The following is a 21,814-nucleotide window of genomic DNA, read 5'->3' on the forward strand; positions in this document are numbered from 1 at the left end:
GATGGAACCCAAAAGGTTCCAAGAAGCCCTAGAGGGCAATATGGTTGGAATTGACGGCGACTCTGTTGATGCCCTGACTAACATCTGGGATAGGGATCTCTCCAGGGCTATACACAGTATCGCTCCCAAGCGTCCTTTCCAGCCTGCTTCCAACAAGCAACCCTGGTACACGGAAGATCTCAGGGAAAGGAAGTGGGCCGTGCAATGACTAGAGCACAACTGGCGAAGACATCAGCACTTAGCCGACAAGACACTCCTTGAGTCTCTTTTGAAGGCTTATGGAGTGGCAATAAGTGCAGCAAAGAATTCGTACTATGCTGCACGTATTGCATCCGCGGAGTCACGCCCGGCAGAGCTGTTCAGGGTGGTGAGGGAGCTGACACAACTGCCCCCCCCCCCGAACCCTATTTTAGAACCATCTAAAGCCTGCTGTGACGAATTTAACAACTTCTTCGCGGATAAAATCTCTCGGCTAAGGGCCGATCTCGACGCCAGTATTTCTTCAGATCCTATAAGAGAGGCTTCCAGAGATTCCGTGGACTCTATTAATCTGGATCACTTTGAGTTTGTTAGTACCGAGGAAGTGGACAAGATTCTTCGAAGTGTTAGGAAGACAACATGCTCTCTCGATCCCTGTCCTTCATGGCTGGCGGCCCAGGGGGGAACGGCGGTAACTTCTATGTTACGCCGTATAATTAATTCATCTTTCAGGGAGGGACGTTTTCCATCAAGCTTAAAATCAGCAGTAGTAAAACCTCTGCTAAAAAAGCCCTCCCTGGACCCCCTGATTCGGAATAATTATCGGCCTGTTTCGCTGCTGCCTTTTCTGGGGAAGGTGATTGAGAGAGCAGTTGCTTTCCAGCTTCAAGGGATCTTGGAAGAAACAGATTTTCTAGACCCATTTCAAATTGGCTTCTGGGCGGGCTATGGAGTTGAGACTGCCATGGTCACCTTAGTCGATGATCTCCGTCTGGGCATGGACAGGGGAAGCGTGTCCCTGTTAGTGCTTTTGGACATCTCAGCGGCTTTCGATACCATTGACCATGGTATCCTTCTGGAACGCCTGAGGGAGTTGGGTATCGGGGGTACTGCGCTCCAGTGGTTCCGTTCCTACCTCTTGGGTAGATTCCAGATGGTGCAGCTGGGGGACGTTTGCTCCGATAAGAGGGTGCTTACATCTGGTGTCCCTCAAGGAGCTATTCTGTCCCCCATGCTATTTAACATTTACATGAAACCGCTGGGAGACAGGGGGCGCGGTGTTATCAGAACGCTGATGACACACAAATATGCTTCTCTGTGTCTCCGACTGATGCAGTGACAAGGGATGGCATCTCTCCGCTAAATGCCTGCTTGGAGTCGGTAATGGGCTGGATGTGGAAAAACAAACTCAGCTTGAATCCAGAGAAAACGGAAGTACTAGTGATAGGCTCTCCCGGTCTGGGTGGTGAAATTTGGTCCACCTGTCCTGAATGGGGTCACATTCCCCCTGAAGGACTCAGTCCGCAGTCTGGGGGTGCTTTTGGACTCGTCGCTCCAGCTGACTTTTCAGGTGGATGTGGCGGTCAGAAGCACCTGCTATCAGCTTCGGCTGATACGCCAGCTGAGACCCTACCTAGGCCGGAAGGACCTTGAAACAGTGGTACATGCCCTGGTAACCTCTCAGTTGGATTTCTGTAATGCGCTCTACATGGGGCAACCCTTGTACCAAACCCGGAAGCTTCAGCTAGTACAGAATATGGCAGCTAGGTTGGTCACTGGACGTTCCAGGGCCGACCATATAACACCGACTCTGTATGATCTCCATTGGCTGCCTGTTCGCTTCCGAGCACAATACAAGGTGTTGGTTATAACCTATAAAGCCCTAAATGGCTTGGGCCCAGGGTACTTGGAGGACCGCCTCTCCCATATAATCTGCCCCGCACACTCAGGTCATCTGGGAAGAGTTTGTTGAGGATCCCAACAACGAGATATGTGTCAACCTCACAAAGGGCCTTTTCCATCTCGGCCCCTGGGATCTGGAACACCCTTCCCGAGGAACTCCCCACCGCCACCTCCCTGGACCTCTTCAAAAAGAGACTTAAGACCTTCCTGTTTTGGCAAGCCTTCCTCGATGTCCCTTGATATTGGGACTCCCCCCCCCCCCCCCCCTATATGTACAACATTATCGAGCGTATCAGCTGGCCTGGTTTTGATGTATGGTTTTAATGTGTATTTTTGGAATGTTGTTATAAGTTTTATTTATGTATTGCAATTTTTATCCTGTATTTTGTATTTGTCATTGCAATTTTGACTGTACACTGCTATGATCAACATGGAATAGCGGTCTATAAATAAAAATTATTATTATTATTATTATTATTATTATTATTATTATTATTAATTATTATTATTATTAAATAGTTATTAAATATTAAATATTATTATTAAATAAATTGGCTACCAAACCTGAAAAACACCAAAATCATGACCCAGCACATGCAAATGAAAACCACCCAGGGTCAGAGGGTTTTCCCAGCAGACAACTGATCACTAATGAAAGAGACACCTGGAGGCCTTGCTATTCAACAACAGACCAACACACAGATTAACTTGTAAATCACTTCCTCTCAACTAAAGGTCACACAGTATATCTACCCCATTCTCTGAAGATGCCAGCCACAGATGTTGGTGAAACATCAGGAATAAACTCCTCCAGAATATTGCCTGACCATCCCCTTCACAAAAACTATGGCTGTCAGCCATGAAAGCCTTTGAAGCACAGTGCTTCACTATTGGCTGAACTATAATCTGCTTGTTTAGTATCTTTTCTTTTCACTTTTTAAAAAAATTGAGGTGGTGGGAAGAAGTGGAGAGAAAAAGGCAGCTCAACAATGTGAGAAGTCATTCAAATTCCATTACCCAAAGGACAAAATTTCAAGTCCAAACACCTTTTAAACAGTAATAACCATTAAAACAACAACAACAACAACAAATTCAAAGGAATAGCATTTTTTTCGCAAGAGCACTGACAAAATATTTACTCATAAAAGAGTATTTTCCATTGCCAGAAGAGGGGATAAATAGACTCTGTTCAGAGAATTCAAGCACCTATTTGCAAGTAATCCAGCAAAGTTATAAAAACTTTTTACCAGCAACAAACAGTGGAAATCATGACAAGCATTCTTCCGCACTCATGAAGTCTCCTATTTAAAATACTTTACATAGTCTTAACCCAAAACCCAAATTAATAGCACTGACTAATGAACCCATAATTTATTAATATAAGAAAATGTATGTTCTAATTAGAAGCATATGCTAAACAAATACTTACTGTTAGATTGGCTACAATGGCTTTCGGGTCATCTGTTAAATGGGTACGGGAAGAAAGGGGAGGAAAGAGGAGAAGGAAAAGTCAACTCAGGGCAGGAAATACTTTTTCATACAGCTTGGCATTTGCTTTAGCTATTAGGATGGAGGAACAATCTTGGATGTGGGAAGGATCTTTCACTTCATAGAAATTTTGTGTGTCATGTCCTCTAAACTTTGTTTTCTTTTCTTATGTAGAGAGATTGTATCTTTCCTGCAATGAGTTCAATGAGGCATACAGGGCTTTCTTCCATTCTCAATTTATCCTCACCGCAACAATCTTCTGAGGTAGGACAGGCTGAGGCAGAGTGAGTGGCCCAAGGTAACTTTGTGAGTCTCATAGTTCTAGAACTCATGTCAATAAGGTTCCAGTCCAACATTCTAACCACTACACTGCATTAAACATATGGACATACATTAGGCTTTACCCCTAAGTCAATAACAATTGCCATTCCTGAGGGTGAAGAGATGCAAATTTATGCAACAAAGTTAAGGCATAGTTTCTTGTGGGTTTTTCAGGCTACGTTTCAGGCCACGTTCTAGAAGAGTTTATTCCTGATGTTTTGCCAGCATCTCTGGCTGGCATTTGGGCCACATAGCCCAAAAAACCCATAAGAAACTATGGATGCCAACCATGAAAGCCTTCGACTTCACAAAGTTAAGGCAATTACCATCAATGCAAATGTGCAAAAATCTGCAGCAATGCACATAATACACTTATGTGTATACTAGCCCTGAGACAGAACCTATTTAGCAGCTGGGGACAGAGGAGGAAATCAGGAGAGGCATCAAGGCAAAAGGCGAATATGGCAAAATCAACTTACATTTGACGTTAGTATTAGCTTTGGGACGAATACGGCCCAGCGTTCCAGGTATCAAAATTATGTCATCAACATTAGACAGATAGTTATTCAAATATTCAGTTCTGTTACAAGTTGCTTCCTCCATTCCTGAAAAATAAGTAAAAGTTAGTTTTTCGAAGAAAACATGTGTAGCTTTTTTAAATTTTAAAACCAACTGATGGTGGGTGGGGGGGGGGACTCTTGTAGATCCTTGATGTTTTCACTCTTTACCCCCAACACAAATCAAGAGTACCTAATCTTTAAAAATTTACCAGGAATTGCAAAGATGGCAATTAAAGTGAAAAGGCAATATAAAATTATTTTAAAATGCATTTATGGACATAATTCTGAAGAATTGTAGCAAGCCCAGTAAATGTATACAATCCTAAACCATACTAAGAAGTAAGTATGGTCCAGTGAAATGGTAATTTTCCCTAGTAAAATTCCAAAATCCATGTTGTGGTAATATCTTTAGGCCAACCAAAAAGAGAGAAAAATCTGTATTCAAGGTTTTGAGACCAAATATCTTTGTCAATAATAGTTTAAAATAAAGAACAAGCCGGGGGGGGGGGGGGGGGATGTTACAAATCTGTATGTTGTATTGAGATGTTATGGGAGGAAGGGTCTCTAGGATATTTCAGGGTCTCCCTACTAAAATGTGCTTTAACAAAGAGATATTGTATTGAGGTTTTTAATACTTTTATTTTTAAATATCCCTATAAACAACCAATTCTTATCAATTAATAAAAAGGCAGCAGTTCTAATAACTGTAGTTCAAAACTGAAGCCCAAGATCCAATACACTTTTGGCAGAGAATAAATATGCACCAGTGTTGTTACAAATGGATCACAAAACTGTGTGGCTCACTGAACAACAGCTTTGAGTTAACATGTTGCTCAGCAGTTGATTAGCTTGCCACCTACTAAGTCCAAAACAAGAAAGAGAGATGTCTGTGTGTGTACCTGCATAAGTATTGGCTATAGTTCTGCAATAACTATCAAAACTATTGATTATAGTTACACGATCTTTAAAAAAGGACAACAGCTTGTACAGTGATTTTTACATCAATGTAGTGCCCCAAACTAGTGCCACAACATTTTCATTCATCTCACTGTATTTTCATTGAATTCATTTTTTTCAATGCCTTGCCATTTCTTGATATCTTTTACTGGCTAGAAGCCTTAAAATATAACACATTTTCTTTATTATTTACCATGATCACCAACGAAGATAATGTTGACACAACGGTGGAGATTCAGCTGCTTCAAGCCATCCATTAGTTGCCCCAGTATCTTGTCAATCTCTCTTAGTGTATGATGCAACATCTATACATACATATATATATATATAGACAAAGTGAGAATTAGGATTTTTCCTGTCTTTCAATATAAATTTACGTCCCCTTTCTCTTGACCTGGGATGCTATCGCTATGTCAGATCAATTACAATCCAGAAAATTATATAATACATGAGAATAATTCAACCAGGCTGGAAGCATATTCAGTATCCTTTTTCCTACCATGGTCAGCCATTTATCTATAGGAAGCATGTGGCTTCTCATAGCTAATAGCTTCTCATGCTATTAATGATGACATGCAAACTCATATTCCAAGGCATGTTGTCTCTGGTCTCGAAGGGAATATATAGTCATCATGTTCATTGGACATTGGTGGCTTTCTCCTCCAAGGGCTTTTAATTTTTAATCTTCAGCTCCATTGTGGGCCATGCCTGCCTGTTTAGTCACACTTACCATATTTGAAACACAAATAATATTAGATTTTAACATGACATCCAGAACTTAGGGAAATCACTGATCTAATAGCATTAAAGTGAACATATGGAAACATCAACCAGTTTATGAAATGCACAATGGTTGAGTCCACATGTAACCAGGCTGTGGTTCATTGCATTCTGCCTTCTTGCTCTAACCAAATCTCTTCCTTCAAAGAAACAACGGTTTGCTTGCCAGTCACAAAACATAATTAGAAGTCATAAATTGTTGTAGGCTTATGAAGTCGGCATGTTTAAACCATGTTTTGTTCTTACAGCTTAACCTCGAAGTGTGATTTGCTCCTGTTCCCCCCCCCCCCACTGGCCAGGAACCCACCTGAAATAGTTGCTGACCAAATGTACAGGGGGGGAAACAGTCCAGAAATACGGGAAACAAAGGAGAATGTTAGTAGGTAAGAAGAATGGAAAATGATGAATAGAAATTTGGTAGATGGGGGAGGAGGAGGATTAGGGAAGGTTGAGTTATGTAAGGAGAAGTTACCGAGAAGGAAAGAAGAGAAGAGGGAAAAAGAATGGAGAAAAGAACAAGAGAACTTGCAATATAGCGGGATGAAATATCAACCTCAAATATCATAATTTATGTAACTAGAAGGTGTATGTTATGTGTGATGTTTTAATTGATAAGTGACTGATAATCAGATTGTTTAATGTTTTTAAACCAATAAAATTTTTAAAAAAGAAAAAAAGAAATAGGGGAAACAAATTGTAGTTTCTTTGGCCACTTCTGGGTTAAAGCAATAAATCTGCACAAGAAATGCATTTTTTTTACAGAATAAATCCTGAAGTGCAGTTTTCAAAGACATTGTCATAGTAGAAAGAAAAATATGGAGCGACAAGAGTGTGTGTATGTGTGTGTGTCTGTGTGTGTAGGAATATTGGATATATTGGGGAAAGAGACATGTACTGTATCACAGAAAGCTTAAGTATGAACTCAACTGAGGTACGTCAGTCCCTAACCTATGTATCACTACCTTTTTTAAAAAAAATATTCTTAAACTATATGAATTAAAGATTGCTAAATCCCATATTTTAAAATAAACATTAGGCATAAAACCAAACAACAGCTCTGACACAGAAGAAGGCATTGCTAAGTTCCAGTATGGAAGTTCTTGCTGTGAAGTTTCTCCAGTTCTTTTATAAAATTGTGATCATGTTAAATAAAGTTTGGTTCTCTCCGATTTCAGACAAGAGGCAAAAAAACTAATAAGGGGAGAAAATGTACCCTGAAAATTATACACAGCTTATCTGAAAATATATTTTAAAGCAAACTAAAGTATATGTCTATGCAAGAAGGGGAACCACTGAGCAAATGCTTCCCTCTGATACAATGCTATATTTTCTCTGTGCAGTACCAAACCATGACACAAAAACAGAAATTTCTCTCCACCACCACCCTTCCTTTCAATGTATAAGCCTTAAACAGGGGGTATAAATGGGAAGTACTCATGAATTTCAAATTAGTAGCCTGGGGTGGTTCGAGTTTGTTTGTTTTAGTGAAGAATATTTGCTTCTGAGGAAAAGCTCAACAGTACTGCCAAGATGAAAAAGGTGACTAGTCACATACATTTATAGCCTGTGTCCAAATTCACCAAGTTAATTTGAAAAGACATTTGAGACAGTGAATTAAGTACAACACACACAAACTTTAAAACCCATCTACTTCTATAAGTCCACAGCAGGAGAAGCTTGACCAAGCCACCACTTTCTCCAAATAAATTCAAGTCACTTCCAGGGGCTATTTTGAGCCTAAAGCTAAAGTGAAGGCACCCTATGGATACATTATCTCCCTACAATCAGGCTCTTGAAAAGTATATGTTGCTAATAGTAGTTAGTCAATCCTCAAATAAATAGACCTCCCTCAATATGAACATTTCTTGAACGTTGGTTTCCATTTATAAGGTTCAAAAAAGATAGTCCCCCCAAACATGAAAATGAGATTTACAGACCAATTCTTATGAAAACAGCTTATTTGATATCTTTTTCTAAGAGAATCTTAATACTATGCTCATGCTACATTATGAAAGAAAGAAACCTGGTTTTCAATAACCTCCAGTTTATTACTAGAAGAGTATTCCAGATGAGCAGATACCCATTTTCAAGAAATACATTTGAGCTGAACAGGATAACATAATAATGAGTTTGCTTGTGAAGGCTAGTCCAGACTTTTCCACCTGTGGATGAAGAACATGGATGAAATTTTGCAATAGAACATATTGATGTCGCCTCTACTTTGACTTTTTAAATAATGATTAGGAAAATAAGGCTTTACTGAACAGACAAATCTAATTATGAGAAAGAGAAACAGAAGAGGAAAGTAGGTGTCACACCACCCTGGCAGCTTAACCAGCAGCAGTCTGTTGATATATATTCAAGACGGCTGAACCTTTATTTTGCAGAAGAGAATTCCAGACTTGGAGGGAAAAATACCAAGCTGTACAAGTGCTTCAGAATTTGATATGTGTCAGGTTTGGAAACTTACTTTGTTCCGACGGGATTCCGTAGAGTATTGTTCCGCTCTAGGTACTTTTCTTCTTCTCTTTGAAGAATCAACACGTCTTTTCTGTCTCCTCTTAGGAGTGATCTTTCTCTTTGGTCTTTTAGATGGAGTAAGTGGTAAGCCAAAACTACTCTCCTGTACTGGCGGAGAGAGATGCCTGGACTCAGAAAAAGCTCAGCTAACATCAGATAGTTGAAACTGTCTACCTGTGTCAGCACATGTAGGAACCTCGGCACCTACAGTTGTGATTCATGTCACCAAACATGGTTCAAAAGACATGTCAGGGTGAAGACTGAGAGACAGGAGTTAGTTATCTATAAGAGCACCAGCAACTATAAGGAGCATCCCTCTGAAAGAGTGGCCAACTTATTTTTGCACTGGGAGAAAGGCCCCATTTCATGTTTATATTTGATTATGGCTTTTAGTTCATCAGATGTTCAATACACTTGTGCTTTAAAATATTCCTATAAGGCCATAAAAGCTTTTTTGTATGAATGTCTATGTGGCCAATGTTTGAGTCAGTCTGTTCCTTTTTTAAAAGCAGCTCAGAAGGCACAATATTCTCATCTAGCCAGTTTAAGCAGAAGTTACCCCTATCTTATCCTTGTTTTTTATCTTTCAAATGTTTCCAAATGAAAAGAGGTCCCACTGTTGCTACCTGTAGAATGCTGAATACACTTTTTAAAAAAAATAAAATAAATAAGTAGGCTAATAGGCCTTTTATTGTTCAAAATGACTACAGTATCTGATGTATAAGGTCCTGAAGAAAGATTCTGGGGACCAGAAGGGAGTGAATTGTCCATGTATTAAGAGAAGGGAAAACCAATTAAAAAGAAGAGCTGTAGAACCAAGCAGTGCAGAGTTGTTGGATACTACTTTGATCTTAAAAAGAGGCCACGTTGCATGCAACTCCAATTGACTATTCCAATGAGAGTTCTTGGCATCTTTTAGGATCAGATTCTCAGAAGAGTGCAGCTAATTCAAAAAAAATGGAGAAGAAAGGAAGCACAGCCGAAGGGGGTTGAGACTCGGCACTGATTTACAACACCATTTGTTCCTATCCACTTAGCCATTCTCTGTCTTTGTTGTTCAAACTGCAGAGCCCCGTTCTTGGAAGGGAAAACAGTGTTACCATCTGCCATGCTGTTTCATTGCTTCCTAGGCAAGCAGCTGGAAGGGAGATGCTAATCCAATTCCATTTGTCTCTCTCCAGAAAGCAGCTTCAGAGTTTTCTTTTTTGAAAAAAAAAAAAAAAGAGGAAGAGTTCAAGCTTCGTGCAGTCTTGATGAGAGGAGCAGCAGGAGGGGAAAGGAAGGATTCTCACAGTTTACTCACTCTTTCCAAAAGAAGCGCAGCCAGAGCTTTAACTGTGCCACTGAGCGGTTCTAATAATCAGGATCGCTATCTCAGGGTAGCATGTTAGAGGAGCAGCAAAACAGTCCTTAAGCACAGGAGTTTGTTGTCCAGTTCAGTCACAGTAAACTTGTGCATTCACAAAGTGATAGGGTCTCTTTCTAAAGAAAGTTAGAACTAGGAGGAAAGCCAAGTCTTTATTAACCAGCCAAACCATAGCCTCACTTTCAGAGAAGAACAGGTTATCAGTATGAGCAAAAAAGGAAGGTGCATGAGATCTCTTGCTTTGTAGAATAAGCAGTGGTGGAATCATAAATAAGGCAAGAACAAATCAGCCAAGGCTTCTCCCTTGGAGATTACCCCAACAACCCCCAATATCGTCCACCCTGCAATGAAACACACAAGTGCACAATTTAGGGATATTTGTCTAATGGAGCATTTTTCAAGGATCAGGTCTAAATCAAATGTCTCACCAGACAACTGTAATTAGATCTCTCAAAACATTTTATCACAAACTGTAAAGCAGCCACAGGGGGCTCCAGTTCAGAGAACTATTAAATATAAAAGTGGTTGGAAGATCTGGTTGTTACTTTCTTTTGCAATTTTTGTTTTGGTTCTCATCATTGTGAGCCAGCACCTATTTACCCCACAGGAGCTGTTCACATTGCCATACTTACTGCTACTGGCCCAAAAAGCAGAGTAGAATCTAGCACATACATTACCAACCTGGGGTGCCCACATTCCCAGGGGTGCAAGATGAAATTTGAGGGGTGCAACAAAGAGTGGCTTGTGTGCTTTAGTGACAAGTCACAAGTCATCTCTTAAATCACAAATCATCACTTGATTTTTTCTGAATAAATTAGACTCTAACTGCTCAACTTAGGTTTGCATTTTATGCACTGAGTTAAAAGCCCTTTTTTAGATTCAATTTGTTCGCTGCAGTATTGTGTGTGGTTCAATTTGTGATTCAAAAATTAGAAAAGAGAATTCTTCATATTCAAATGTGATATGATTTTTTTAGAGGGTGAGGACATCAATTAAACACCACCTGGGGTGTGGGCATAGAAAAGGTTGGGAACAACTGGTCTAGCTGAATCAGTATGAGTAAGAGTTTACTGGGACACCAGTACCTGGAGTTTACCTGGAGCACCAGCAAGAAACAGAGCCAGATTATCAATGGTTAATCCAAGAACCTCACAGAGTATGGGCCCAGTGCTGAGGGGAAAATGCATAGTTTGCTTGCTCTTCACCCCCTGTCACTTCCTGGCTCTCCCAATAGTTTAAGAAACAATGTACATTTTGTGTATTACTTGAGTAAAAACATACAGAAAATCAGGCTTTTAGTCTCACTGAAGTTGTAGGATTAAATATGAGTTCACACATGAAGATTTTTGCTCTGCTGCTAGAATTCATTTTTTGTACCATGCTCAGAATAAGTCACACATGAGCAAAAAGGGGGCCCTGTTTTGGGAACTGTCCCAGGCCTCCAACCACCTTAAATAATATTTCAGTACAGAAATATCCTGCATAGAAATTGCTATTTATGGTTCAGAAAATGCCATGTGTGAATTCTGTACAGATCACATCTTATATTGTGAATAGTCTTCAAAAATGGCACAGGTTTTTCTCACAGCAGGAAGAAAATTACTAACATTACTCATTGATTCCTTGAGAATGAAATTAGCAAAGAAGTGCAACCCCTTAAGGGAGCTGCCAGTGCTCAGAAGGATTTTATAAGGATAAAAAAGGGAAAGCCTTCCTGAATATGAAAAAGAATACTATGTGCAGATGTATTAAAATCTTCTGGCACACAGAGTGATTTTTTTTACTTTAAGGAAATGTTACAACTCAACTCAACACTTTTTGATGGTTGCTAGAGCAAACATATGGCCCCAGGATTGTCCTGGTCTCTGAAGAGGCAATTTAAACTCCTACTAGCTTTAGTGTGAAACCAAAAACTAGCCACCCACAGCTATCATGGAGGTGTTCTGGGGCTGTCTTCTAAAAGAACATTAAGCATGTACACTATCATTATCAGGGCTTAGAAAAGTTTTGTAGGGAATTGTAACTCACAGAAAACCAGCTATGGCCACACTGGCTAGGGGTTGTGGGAGCTGTAATGCAAAGAATAACTTTACCAACTTCCATTGTGTTTGTTTCTTGGAAGGAGGACGGGATACAAAATAAAGGTACACATTTTTCGATCCATATAAACCTATTTAATTCCTGTGATCCCAGTCCTGCAAAGAGCTAGTTTTCAACCCTGCATGAGCACCTCAATGGCAACTATGAGTACATAAGTAAACATATCAGATCTGAAAAACCTATGTCTTCTTATCTTAACAACTATATCAACATGCAGCAAATCATGTGTTGGCTCTAGTGACTTGCTTGTGCTTTTTTTACCTCCCAATGACCCACTCTGTGTTCAAATGTTTCCAGTGGAGTAATCAGGAAATTACTATGACTTCTCTATGTGAAATTACACAAAACCTCAGTATCTTAGACACATATGTTATGGTTCTAGAGAAGCAACAAGAGGAAAAAACATAAATAAGAAGCTGATAAGCTTTGTGGCATTAACATAAATCAGTTGTCATATTAACTGTAAGTCAATACGATTGTTTTTATTAGATATTTTGGTCCTTTATATATAGAATATCAACATATAGTTTTCCCCTATTCATTTTCAAGGGCTTTTCACCCTACACAACCCATAAAATCACAGAGCTGGAAGTAATCACAAGGGCTATCTAATACAACTTCTTGCCATGCAGGAAAACATAACTAAAGATGCCCACCCAACTTCTGTTAAAAAACTTCCAAAGAAGCAGAAGCAGTCTCTGAGGCAGTCTATCTACTACCCAACAGTTCTTACAGTAAATAATTTCTTCCTAATGTTTAGGTGGAATTCCTTTTCCTGTAATTTGAATAAAATGATTGTACTGTGATTCTACTTTAACTGCCATGGCTACATCCGATGAATTCAGGGGGTTTTGTTTGGTGAGGCTCTAGAGCTATCTGGCTGAGAATTCTAAGTACCCTCCCTTTAACTGATGTTACTCCACCCTACAGAATCTTAGGATTTGCAGTTTAGAATTTATCATTTGCTCCCAAAGAGCTCTAGGCCCTCCCCAAACCTCTATTTTTATATGTTTGAATTCCTTAGGATACAACCAAGGCAGTTAAAATGGAAACAGCACTACAATTGTGTCATGCAAAAAGGTCCTATGAAACAGAAACTGTAATGTCATAGAATATACCCCTTTATTATAGAAGGATACACCGACAGTCCCCAGTTGGGGAACATTTTACAGAATATTTGCGGGGTACCTCTTTGGGGTTAGTTATGATGATTCAACATATGTAACATAGTTAAAAGTATGGATCATTACAGTGGGCCCATGTTTCCAGGACCCCTTGTGGATACCAAAATCTGTTGACGCTCAAGTCCCATTAAATAAAATGACATAGTAAAATGGTGCATCTTATATAAAATGGCAAAATCAAGGTATGCTTTCCAGAATTTATATTTTCAAAAATATTTTCAACCATGGATGGTTGAATCAGTGGATAAAGAATTCAACTGTATTTTGCTCCCTATCTCTAATGTGTTGTTCAAATACTATATAGAGAACAGGGAAGGAGGGCTTAGATCTGTTCCAGCTGCTTAAAAGTGCAGCCAGCTCAGTACAAAGGAATGGAAGATGAAGGAAGATTGCATGCTATGTCCAAACTACCATGATTACTAAGCAAACAACCCTGAGGGGGGTCTCTCCACTGAAGTCTTCTTTCTGACTGATTTATGAGACATTGATAGCTCCTTAAAAATGGAAAAAGTTAACAGGAACATTAAATACTTTTCTGTAAAAAATAAAAATAAAAAAGGAAATCCTTCCTGCAATGAGCCTGATCATCTGTGGAGTTTGCACTACTCTACCAAAATATTTAAATGCACATTTAGAAACTTGAGGGTAAACTTGTTGTGGCATGGAACATCTCTCCACATTCAAAATAGCATCTTGCAAGTGGGACAGATTTAAAAAGCAAGGAAATGATATAAAGAGAGAAAGGTTAAATTCTCTACTTTCTCCCAATATTGTAGCCCTAGCCAAAAGATCCCCTCTGGCTGCTTATAAGTAAAAAAAATTGTGTGAGTTCCAAGACTGTTATCTTACACATTACATCTAATTTGACCTTCAGTCACTTTGACACCAGGGACATGTTTACAGGCTAATCTGTGCAGGAGAGCCACAAATTTTGGCTGATCTTTAAGACACGAAATAGCAAAAAGGACTGGTAAAACCCAATAGAATGGAAGTAGAGAAGAGAAAAAAATATCTATGAAAATGGATGTACTGTATTCTTAAGACCACAACCACCATTTAGTGGTGAGTTGTTAGCCACCCACATATATACTCAACTGTCCTGGCATGTTAAACAACATCTGAATATTCCTCAAGAGTACCTATACTCAGTGACAGCTGGGACTCACTAAGATCAGTGGTGCAAAGGAAAGATTCACCAAATGTAGAGGCTGAGGCAATCAACCACAAGCCAGCACCATTAGGTACTTGGGGGAAAATTTTGGCCATTGTTTTGCATTTTTTAAAAACTGGGGTGCTGGGATGGCATGAGGGCATCAAAATTAGCTTTGGGTGCTGTATTTCTCCACCTGTTGTCTAAGTGTATCTTTTCCCCTCTGTTGACTGGAATGGCTATTAGGGGTCAGGTGAGCAGCACACTATCTGCCCAGATTGTAGGACTACCTTTTCCCTTACTTCTGGCCAACTCATTGTTTCTGCACAGTAAATGATTTCTCCAAGCTGTTAAAATCAGCCGATTAAGTATAGATGTGAAAAGCAAAATTAAATAACATACTCAGGCTATTACGAAGCATAAATAGTAACCACATAAACTGTTCTTTTCATGCATCATTTTTCCTTTTAAACCACCCAACGTACTTGATAGATGACCCTGCAAAACTGATAACCTTACTTCCTTCATGCCACATCGTCATAAAGTGACATTCCTAAGGAAGGACAACAGCCGGAAGCTTTCAGAAACATCTTCCTGCTCTTTTAATGCTAGGGACTCCATATTTTCAACAGGGCTCTCTTCCTTCTTTGGAGGCTTATAGATGAGTGTGTTGGGGGGAACTATCATGTCAAAAATTAGCACTTTGGAAGAATGGATCTATAAACTCCTAGATATGATGGAGATGGACAAGCTTTCAAGAGGTCTTAAAAATGAAAAACACAACATATTTAAAGAAGACTGGATTGATGTCATCAACTTCCTTAAAAAGGAGTGGGGGAGAGATGTAGTGGTGGGAATAGAACCCCTGTAAGCATTAATTGTATTTGATATCTCTGTTAATCAATCATTGCCAGATTTGAACAAAAACTAGATTAAGTCCGACGTCATTTTTGTTTAATTTTTAAGTGGGGTCTACTGGCCTGGTGTACCCAAAAACAAAAGCTGTATAGAACTTGCTGGAGGTTAAGCATGGTTATAAACCCTCATTTTTTGCATATTTGTTTAAAAGGTAATGTAAGATTCAAAAAGTGTATGATTAAAAATGGACTGCTAGCTAGGAAGTAATGAAGGAGGAAGGTAGGTATATCTTTAATGCATCAAGCATCTTAAGCCTGGAAATTGAATAATTATTTTTGTTTTTATTATATATATGTGTGTGTGTGTGTGTGTCTGTGTGTGTGTGTGTGTGTTTTTATCTTTAAAAAACTCAATGAAGACTATATTTTTAAAAAATTAGCATTTTGGCAGCGTTTGCTGTAATGGGGTGAGCACAGCTATATAGGTTCCATAAATGGGAAAAGAACTATACTAACCTCAGTGGGACCATATCTGTGACCAGCAATATCTGGTTGATCAGAGTAGAATGCATAAGCATAAGGTCTGAAAGAAAAGGGAGGGGAAATGGATGTCAGAACAGTTTGTCTTAGCAGGTTAGCTTGAGTCAAGTCTTTTCAATTCACCTTGCCTTCTGGGGGGGGGGGGGGGGGGAAGGGAGGGAGAGCAGGCTGTCCTCAATCATAGGTTTTCCACAGTCAGTTTAAACAATTAATTGTGCAATAACTTCATTAAAAATATGGGAAGGTGTGCCAAGAGGAGCACAGGGGGTGGACAATCTCATGCAGAAATGTTCCACAAGTTTCATAACAGGGAGGGGAATGGGTACAACAATTCTAACCAGGCCATGCCCTCTGTCAGGTTATAGTTCCATGCGCCCTCCATGTGAATTAAAAAACCTTGACAACCACCCAAATTGCAGGAAGCAGTGCTTGTTAAGACTCATTAGACTAAACCATTTAAAAAAAAAAGGATTGGAAAAAACATTAACCAATATTACCATGCGTAATTAAATGTTCCCTAGTAATAGCAGCACATTCACGTCATGGAGGACAAACGTGGCTGATCAAAGTTAGAAGCCGTCAAAGGTTGCTGGCAATGCTGGCCTTCCAGTCTTTGCTACAAAGCTAAATTTCAGATGGATGACAAAGAAAGATTACTTACCTTTCATTTTCTGGCAAAGTTAGCCACTGTAGTATAGTTAATATTCTGCGCTCGTAAGGGATTATGCTAGAACACAAGATAGAAAATAGTGTAAGGCACTAGCTAGATCATGAATTTCCTGAGATCACATAGCAATCTGTCATAAAGCATAGTTGTAGTATGCTCCTACAGGGAAGGACAAGATTCCAATTTATCTTTTTCTTTCTCTTCCACTGAGTTAATTTGAGTGCAAAGTGCTTTTGCAACTTGAACCTAAGGTAAGCTAAGTACAAAGGGGGAAAGCGGGAGGAGGAAATAGAAACTGGACATTTTAAAAGCAGTTGAAAAGTGAGGTGACAGAGGATTAGTCAGGACATACAGGGACATGTAAAGGGTATGTAATGTGCTTATTCCTATTTATGTATTTTCTTTCACTCATTAATCAGAGAGAGAGGAGTTTATCAGTCAAGGGAAATTGGAAGTATAATCCAATGGCAATCATGGGGTTTAATGTTATTGTGTGATAGAGTAGCACATGCAATTTCGGGCAATGGCAAGCTATTTTCGGGCAATGGGAAGTCAGTTCGAACGCAATTCGAATTCACGTAAATTCTCTGACCTAGTGAATTCATGTGAATGCATTCTGGCCCCATTTTTTTTTCATTCGAAATTAAGAGAAATTCCTCCTGTGTGATAAACTCCAGAGTGAGATGTTTGTAGAGTAGATGTTTTCTTAATGTAGGTGATTATATGGGACTCATTTGCCACATGTGTGTTTTTTATCCCCAATATTTCCTAAACTGAGTACATGAATTCTTTAGTTTCTTTGTTTAAAACTGTAGTTTGTATGTTCTTCCTTATTAATAACTTTTGTTCTCTTATTACCTGGCCACACTCTTTTGACAACACTTTGATACGGCCCATCCACAAATGTCCTGGTTTTCTTCTGTGAAATATTGGAGGGTATGCAGCAGACTCAGGCAAAAGCAAACTGCTGCCCCATCTCCTAGCCTGTGTGTCATTCCTCCTTTATAACTTTTGTTATCTTAGCCACACACTGATGTTGTTTAGCCACACGTGCATGCTTAGCTACATATATTCTCTGAACAAATCATTCATTCATTCTCTCGCTCTTCCTTCCTTCCTTCCTTCCTAATTTAATTTATATCCTGACTTTCCCTTCACATGGGATCAAAGGCAGCTTATAAAAAGGCCAAAACAAGGTACAACTAAATTTAATTTAATCTAATTTAAAAACAGTTTAAAATAGCTATTACACTGAAACTCCAATAATTTAAACCATTCTGCAATCATTTAAAAAGCATAACAATAAAGATAATGGTGTATAACAAAAACAACAACAACATTAAAATTCTATTGCATTACCAGTTACTCTCAGAATGACTGCTTAAACTATAAGGTCTTTACCTGCCAGCCTAAAGAAAGCAAAGAGAGGACCAACCTAGCCTCCTCTAGGAGGGAATTATTCAGTCTGGGAGCAGCCAACAAGAAGGCCATCTCCCATGTCTCCACCAGACAAGCCTGTGATGGTAGTGGGACCCTCAATTTTGATACTGGGCACCTTACTCAGTATGGAAAATTGCTGTTTTCATATCAAGGGAGACACCAGAACTGAAACATGGGTTTCATAGGCCTGTTACAGACTGCCAAAATAAAGCTGCTTCGGGTCTCTTTGGAGGTATGCTGTTTAAATGATGCATGCATCCTAAGAATCCGGAAGCTGCACCAAAGCTGCACTCCAGTGCTTAGGAATGGAGTGTGGCTTTGGCGTGACCTCCAGACTCTTAGGACCCATGCATCATTTAAATAGCATACCTCCAAAGAGACTCAAAGCAGCTTTATTTTGGCAGTCTGTAACAGGCCATAGTTCTATTTAAAATGCATATAATAATCAAACTATTCATTATTTCACACCCAAAGGAAGCAGGAAGAAATAGCTACTTCTGCAGATGCTTGCAACATGCAAGGGTTAAATTATATAGCTAAAACCTGTACTGTGCCAAATGTACATTAATTTTTCACCCTAGAAGCCTCCCAATGGTTTTTCATTCACTGTCTACCACTTGCCATATGTGATCACATGGATCAGAAGTTGGGAAACTGTGGCTCTCTAGATATGGTTGGACTTTCATAAGCACAGCCAGCATCATGGCCAATTGTCAAGGGTGGTGGATATTATTGTTCCTTAGAAACTGAAAAACCATTGCTTTAAAAGATTGCAGTAACAATATAGGCAATGGCATATTTATAAAAGCATTAGGCATTTTTGATCAAAGGGAGTCAGCATGGTTTAGTGGTTTGAATGCTGGACTATGACTCTGGAGACCAGGTTTCAAATGCTGGCTTTGGTGTGTAAACCCACCAGAACTGGGTAACTTTGGGCAAGTCACACTGTCTGAGCCTCAGAGGATCACAATGGCAAACCCTCTCTGATGAAATTTGCCAAGAAAACCCCATGATTTGGGTCTTAAAATCACCATAGATCAGAAAGGCACTTAAAGGACTTAAAGGCACACAACAACAAACTATTGATGAAACACTCAACACATGTCAGCATGATTTTAATGAGAAAAAGAATCAAGAAGATAGAGTAATGCTGCCCAGTTCAAAAGATGGATGGAGCAGGACAAAGTAACTAACCCAATCCAATCTTTACTCATAAATAAACTCTGGCAGTTTTTACAGCATTTGCTTACAAGCACCTATATTCAGAAATGCAGCTATGCTACTGATTTTTGAGCATGTACTCAAAAAAATGAAAAGTACTTACTTAGACCAAAAGAATGTACCTGCTTTCACTCCTTGCTTGACAGCCGTAATCCATATCTAATTAGGAAAACATAAGCAGATTACAAAGGGCTCAAGGCTTTTGATTATAAGGGAGAACATTTCCTATAATAAAAACACTTATTACAAATATTTCTAAAGTGTTGGCTTCTACTTCTCCACCTTAGAGTTTATGCATTTGCATCCAACTGGCTTAGTTAGCAGCATCAGTGTTTCATATATTAGTGACTTCTGTATGAGGCCCCGTAACATAAAGTTTTCTGGGCAGCTTTAACAAACACATAGGTAATTTAAAATTGAAGAAGCAGAACATAAAGTTTTCCAAATCAAAAGTAACATTTAAAATAAAACAAGACGCAAAACTCATAGCAATCCCAAACTTAAGAGCAACTGTACAAATCAGATACCTAGACCAGGCTAGTCATACTCTCCAATTGCCCTGGTTTAGCAGGAGGAGACCCACTTAATCCCCTACTGTCACATTTTCTCAGCTGCTTTTAAAATGTCTCAATTTCTCTCTTCTCCTCCCACTTTACTCTTTTGTCCTCTTATTACCTGAGTTATTGCAATCTGAGTTCAAACTGGAAAAGTAGTTTCCACTAAGCTAACTCGGATAGGAGAGGAAGGGATGGGTGCTTGCTTTTCCTGGTAGAATCATTTGTGTGTTTTTCAGGCTTTCCTAAACTCATTACACACATTCCAGGGTTTATCTGCTAAAACTGTAGTTTTATGTGCTTCTTCATTAAAAACTTTTAGTCTCTTGTTGCCTGACTACACCCATTTGACTACACTCTTGTTGCTCAACCACATGTGTTTTCATCTATAAAATGTTGGAGGATACGATGAGTTGTTTAAGATCTGAATAAACAAAAAGGACATTTCTTAATGCCAAAAAGATCACAGGGAGAGAACCTTTCTGTGAAGGCTACTCCACAACCAAGTACCACCAACAAGAAGACCTTCTCCTTTGTAACTACCCACCTCTACCAGAAATGAGAAGCAGAAATTCCTTTGTGAAGTCGAAGGCTTTCATGGCTGGCATCCATAGTTTTTTGTGGGTTTTTCGGGTTGTGTGGCCATGTTCTAGAAGATTTTCTTCCTGATGTTTCGCCAGCATCTGTGGCTGGCATCTTTACTCTGAAGATGCCAGCCACAGATGCTGGTGAAACATCAGGAAGAAAATCTTCTAGAACATGGCCACACAGCCCGAAAAACCCACAAAAACCTGTAGAAATTCCTTATTTAAGATCAACAGATTGGAAAACAACTATTACATTGACAGAGCTAAAAGGTTTAAAACTTGAAGCTACTCTACTCCTTTTTACATTTTACAAGGAGTCTTTGTATTTCTGAAGCTAACTGTCACAAGGTCAGTTGAGAGTTAAAAGGGGGAAACGACAGGCTGATATGAAATGCAGGCTATGAAATGGAGTGGTGATATAGTTCATAGCAGGCTACGAAATGGAGGGATGGACAATATTAACACTAGAGGCACAGTGAAGATTTGTAGCAATCAACAACAGCTCTGCAGTTAGAAAGGATGAAGTAGATTCCCCAGGCAGCAGATGCTGGATATTGGCTGGCAGGACCCCACCACCACCATTTAACATCAAGCTCCCTAAGTCAGTTTGTTGCTGTCAGATATGGTGGTGGATGCGTTCCTGTCACTAGTGTTGGAGTGAGATTCACTTGCCATCTCCCTGTATGGAATGAATGGTTGCTATCTTGGCCTTTACCTCAGATAGGCATTCACAAAGTGCTTTAGGCCAATCCTGCTAGAAATGCCTAGAACTAGGCATTTAGAAGTCAATAATTTACATCTCATTTTCCAGAGGGGTTGCCATAGAAAAGACTGGTCTTCTCCCATGGGAGCAACCAAAAAAAAAACCACTTCTGCAACAAGAGTTCAATGTCATCTCCAAGAACACAACCCAAGAAAAATCGTCCTTTTGTTTTAAAAGTGGAACATTTGTAAGAATACCATGTTCCTTTTGATATACTGCATTTATGAAGGTCATAGATCAAGCCTTCATGGTGAATGGGCCCTTCACATTTGTTTTCCCTTTCTGAAAGAACAACACACTGAAATATTCCCGATGCACGCTTTTAAAGTTTCCCATCAGGCCACACCTAAATTAATAGAATACTCTCGTGGCATTTTGCATTGATCAAAAAGTTCCTGTTGCATGACTCTCTCAGCAATACCGCACTCAGCTGGAGTTGGGAAAACCTCTTTTTGGAGTAGTGGTTTCAGGGCAAGTTCTATTGTAAAATGTTTAGATGAAGGGGGGAAACTGCATCTTACCAATATGGGGGCCATTCAGGATACCATTTACCCTGGATCAGGAATTTGTTCTTGCACGTAAAATTCATATTGGCCCCGAATCTCTCACAATCGATTTTGAGGCATGCACAAGCGTTTCGTGGCAAATGCCCCTTAGTCATTGGAATCGGGGGGAAAGCTGTCTCTTTTTTAAAAACCTGGGTTCCATGAATATGAACTTGCCCCCGATCATGATCAGGTCAAGTTCAGGGGAGGGATTTTGGTCAGAGGGAGGGTCAGAAGGGAGGAGGAGGATTGCCAAGGGAAATTGGGTTGTGGGGCCAAGCTGGAGGAAGGATGTAGGGAAATCAGGCTGCGGAGCCAAGAGGAAGGAGCCTC

At 39.6% G+C, this 21,814-nt stretch overlaps 1 protein-coding gene across 3 annotated transcripts in view; it reads right to left on the reverse strand.

Moving 5' to 3' along the window:
- The window catches only part of ENPP2 (ectonucleotide pyrophosphatase/phosphodiesterase 2), a 120,149-nt gene that overhangs the window by 25,369 nt on the left and 72,966 nt on the right, over nt 1–21,814 (reverse strand). For all 3 annotated transcript variants that reach the window (XM_089517877.1, XM_089517878.1, XM_089517876.1), the window contains exons 9-14: nt 19,136–19,191; nt 16,366–16,431; nt 15,681–15,747; nt 5,401–5,512; nt 4,170–4,295; nt 3,311–3,342 (exon numbers count right to left, since the gene is read on the reverse strand). In XM_089517877.1, coding sequence (XP_089374003.1) covers nt 3,311–3,342; nt 4,170–4,295; nt 5,401–5,512; nt 15,681–15,747; nt 16,366–16,431; nt 19,136–19,191 — 459 coding nt within the window. The remainder of the gene's footprint in view (nt 1–3,310; nt 3,343–4,169; nt 4,296–5,400; nt 5,513–15,680; nt 15,748–16,365; nt 16,432–19,135; nt 19,192–21,814) is intronic.

The sequence above is a fragment of the Sceloporus occidentalis genome, unplaced genomic scaffold (genome assembly GCF_023333645.1).
Source record: "Sceloporus occidentalis isolate IW3139 unplaced genomic scaffold, rSceOcc1.0.p SCAF_3, whole genome shotgun sequence".
Taxonomy (NCBI): Eukaryota; Metazoa; Chordata; class Lepidosauria; order Squamata; family Phrynosomatidae; genus Sceloporus; species Sceloporus occidentalis.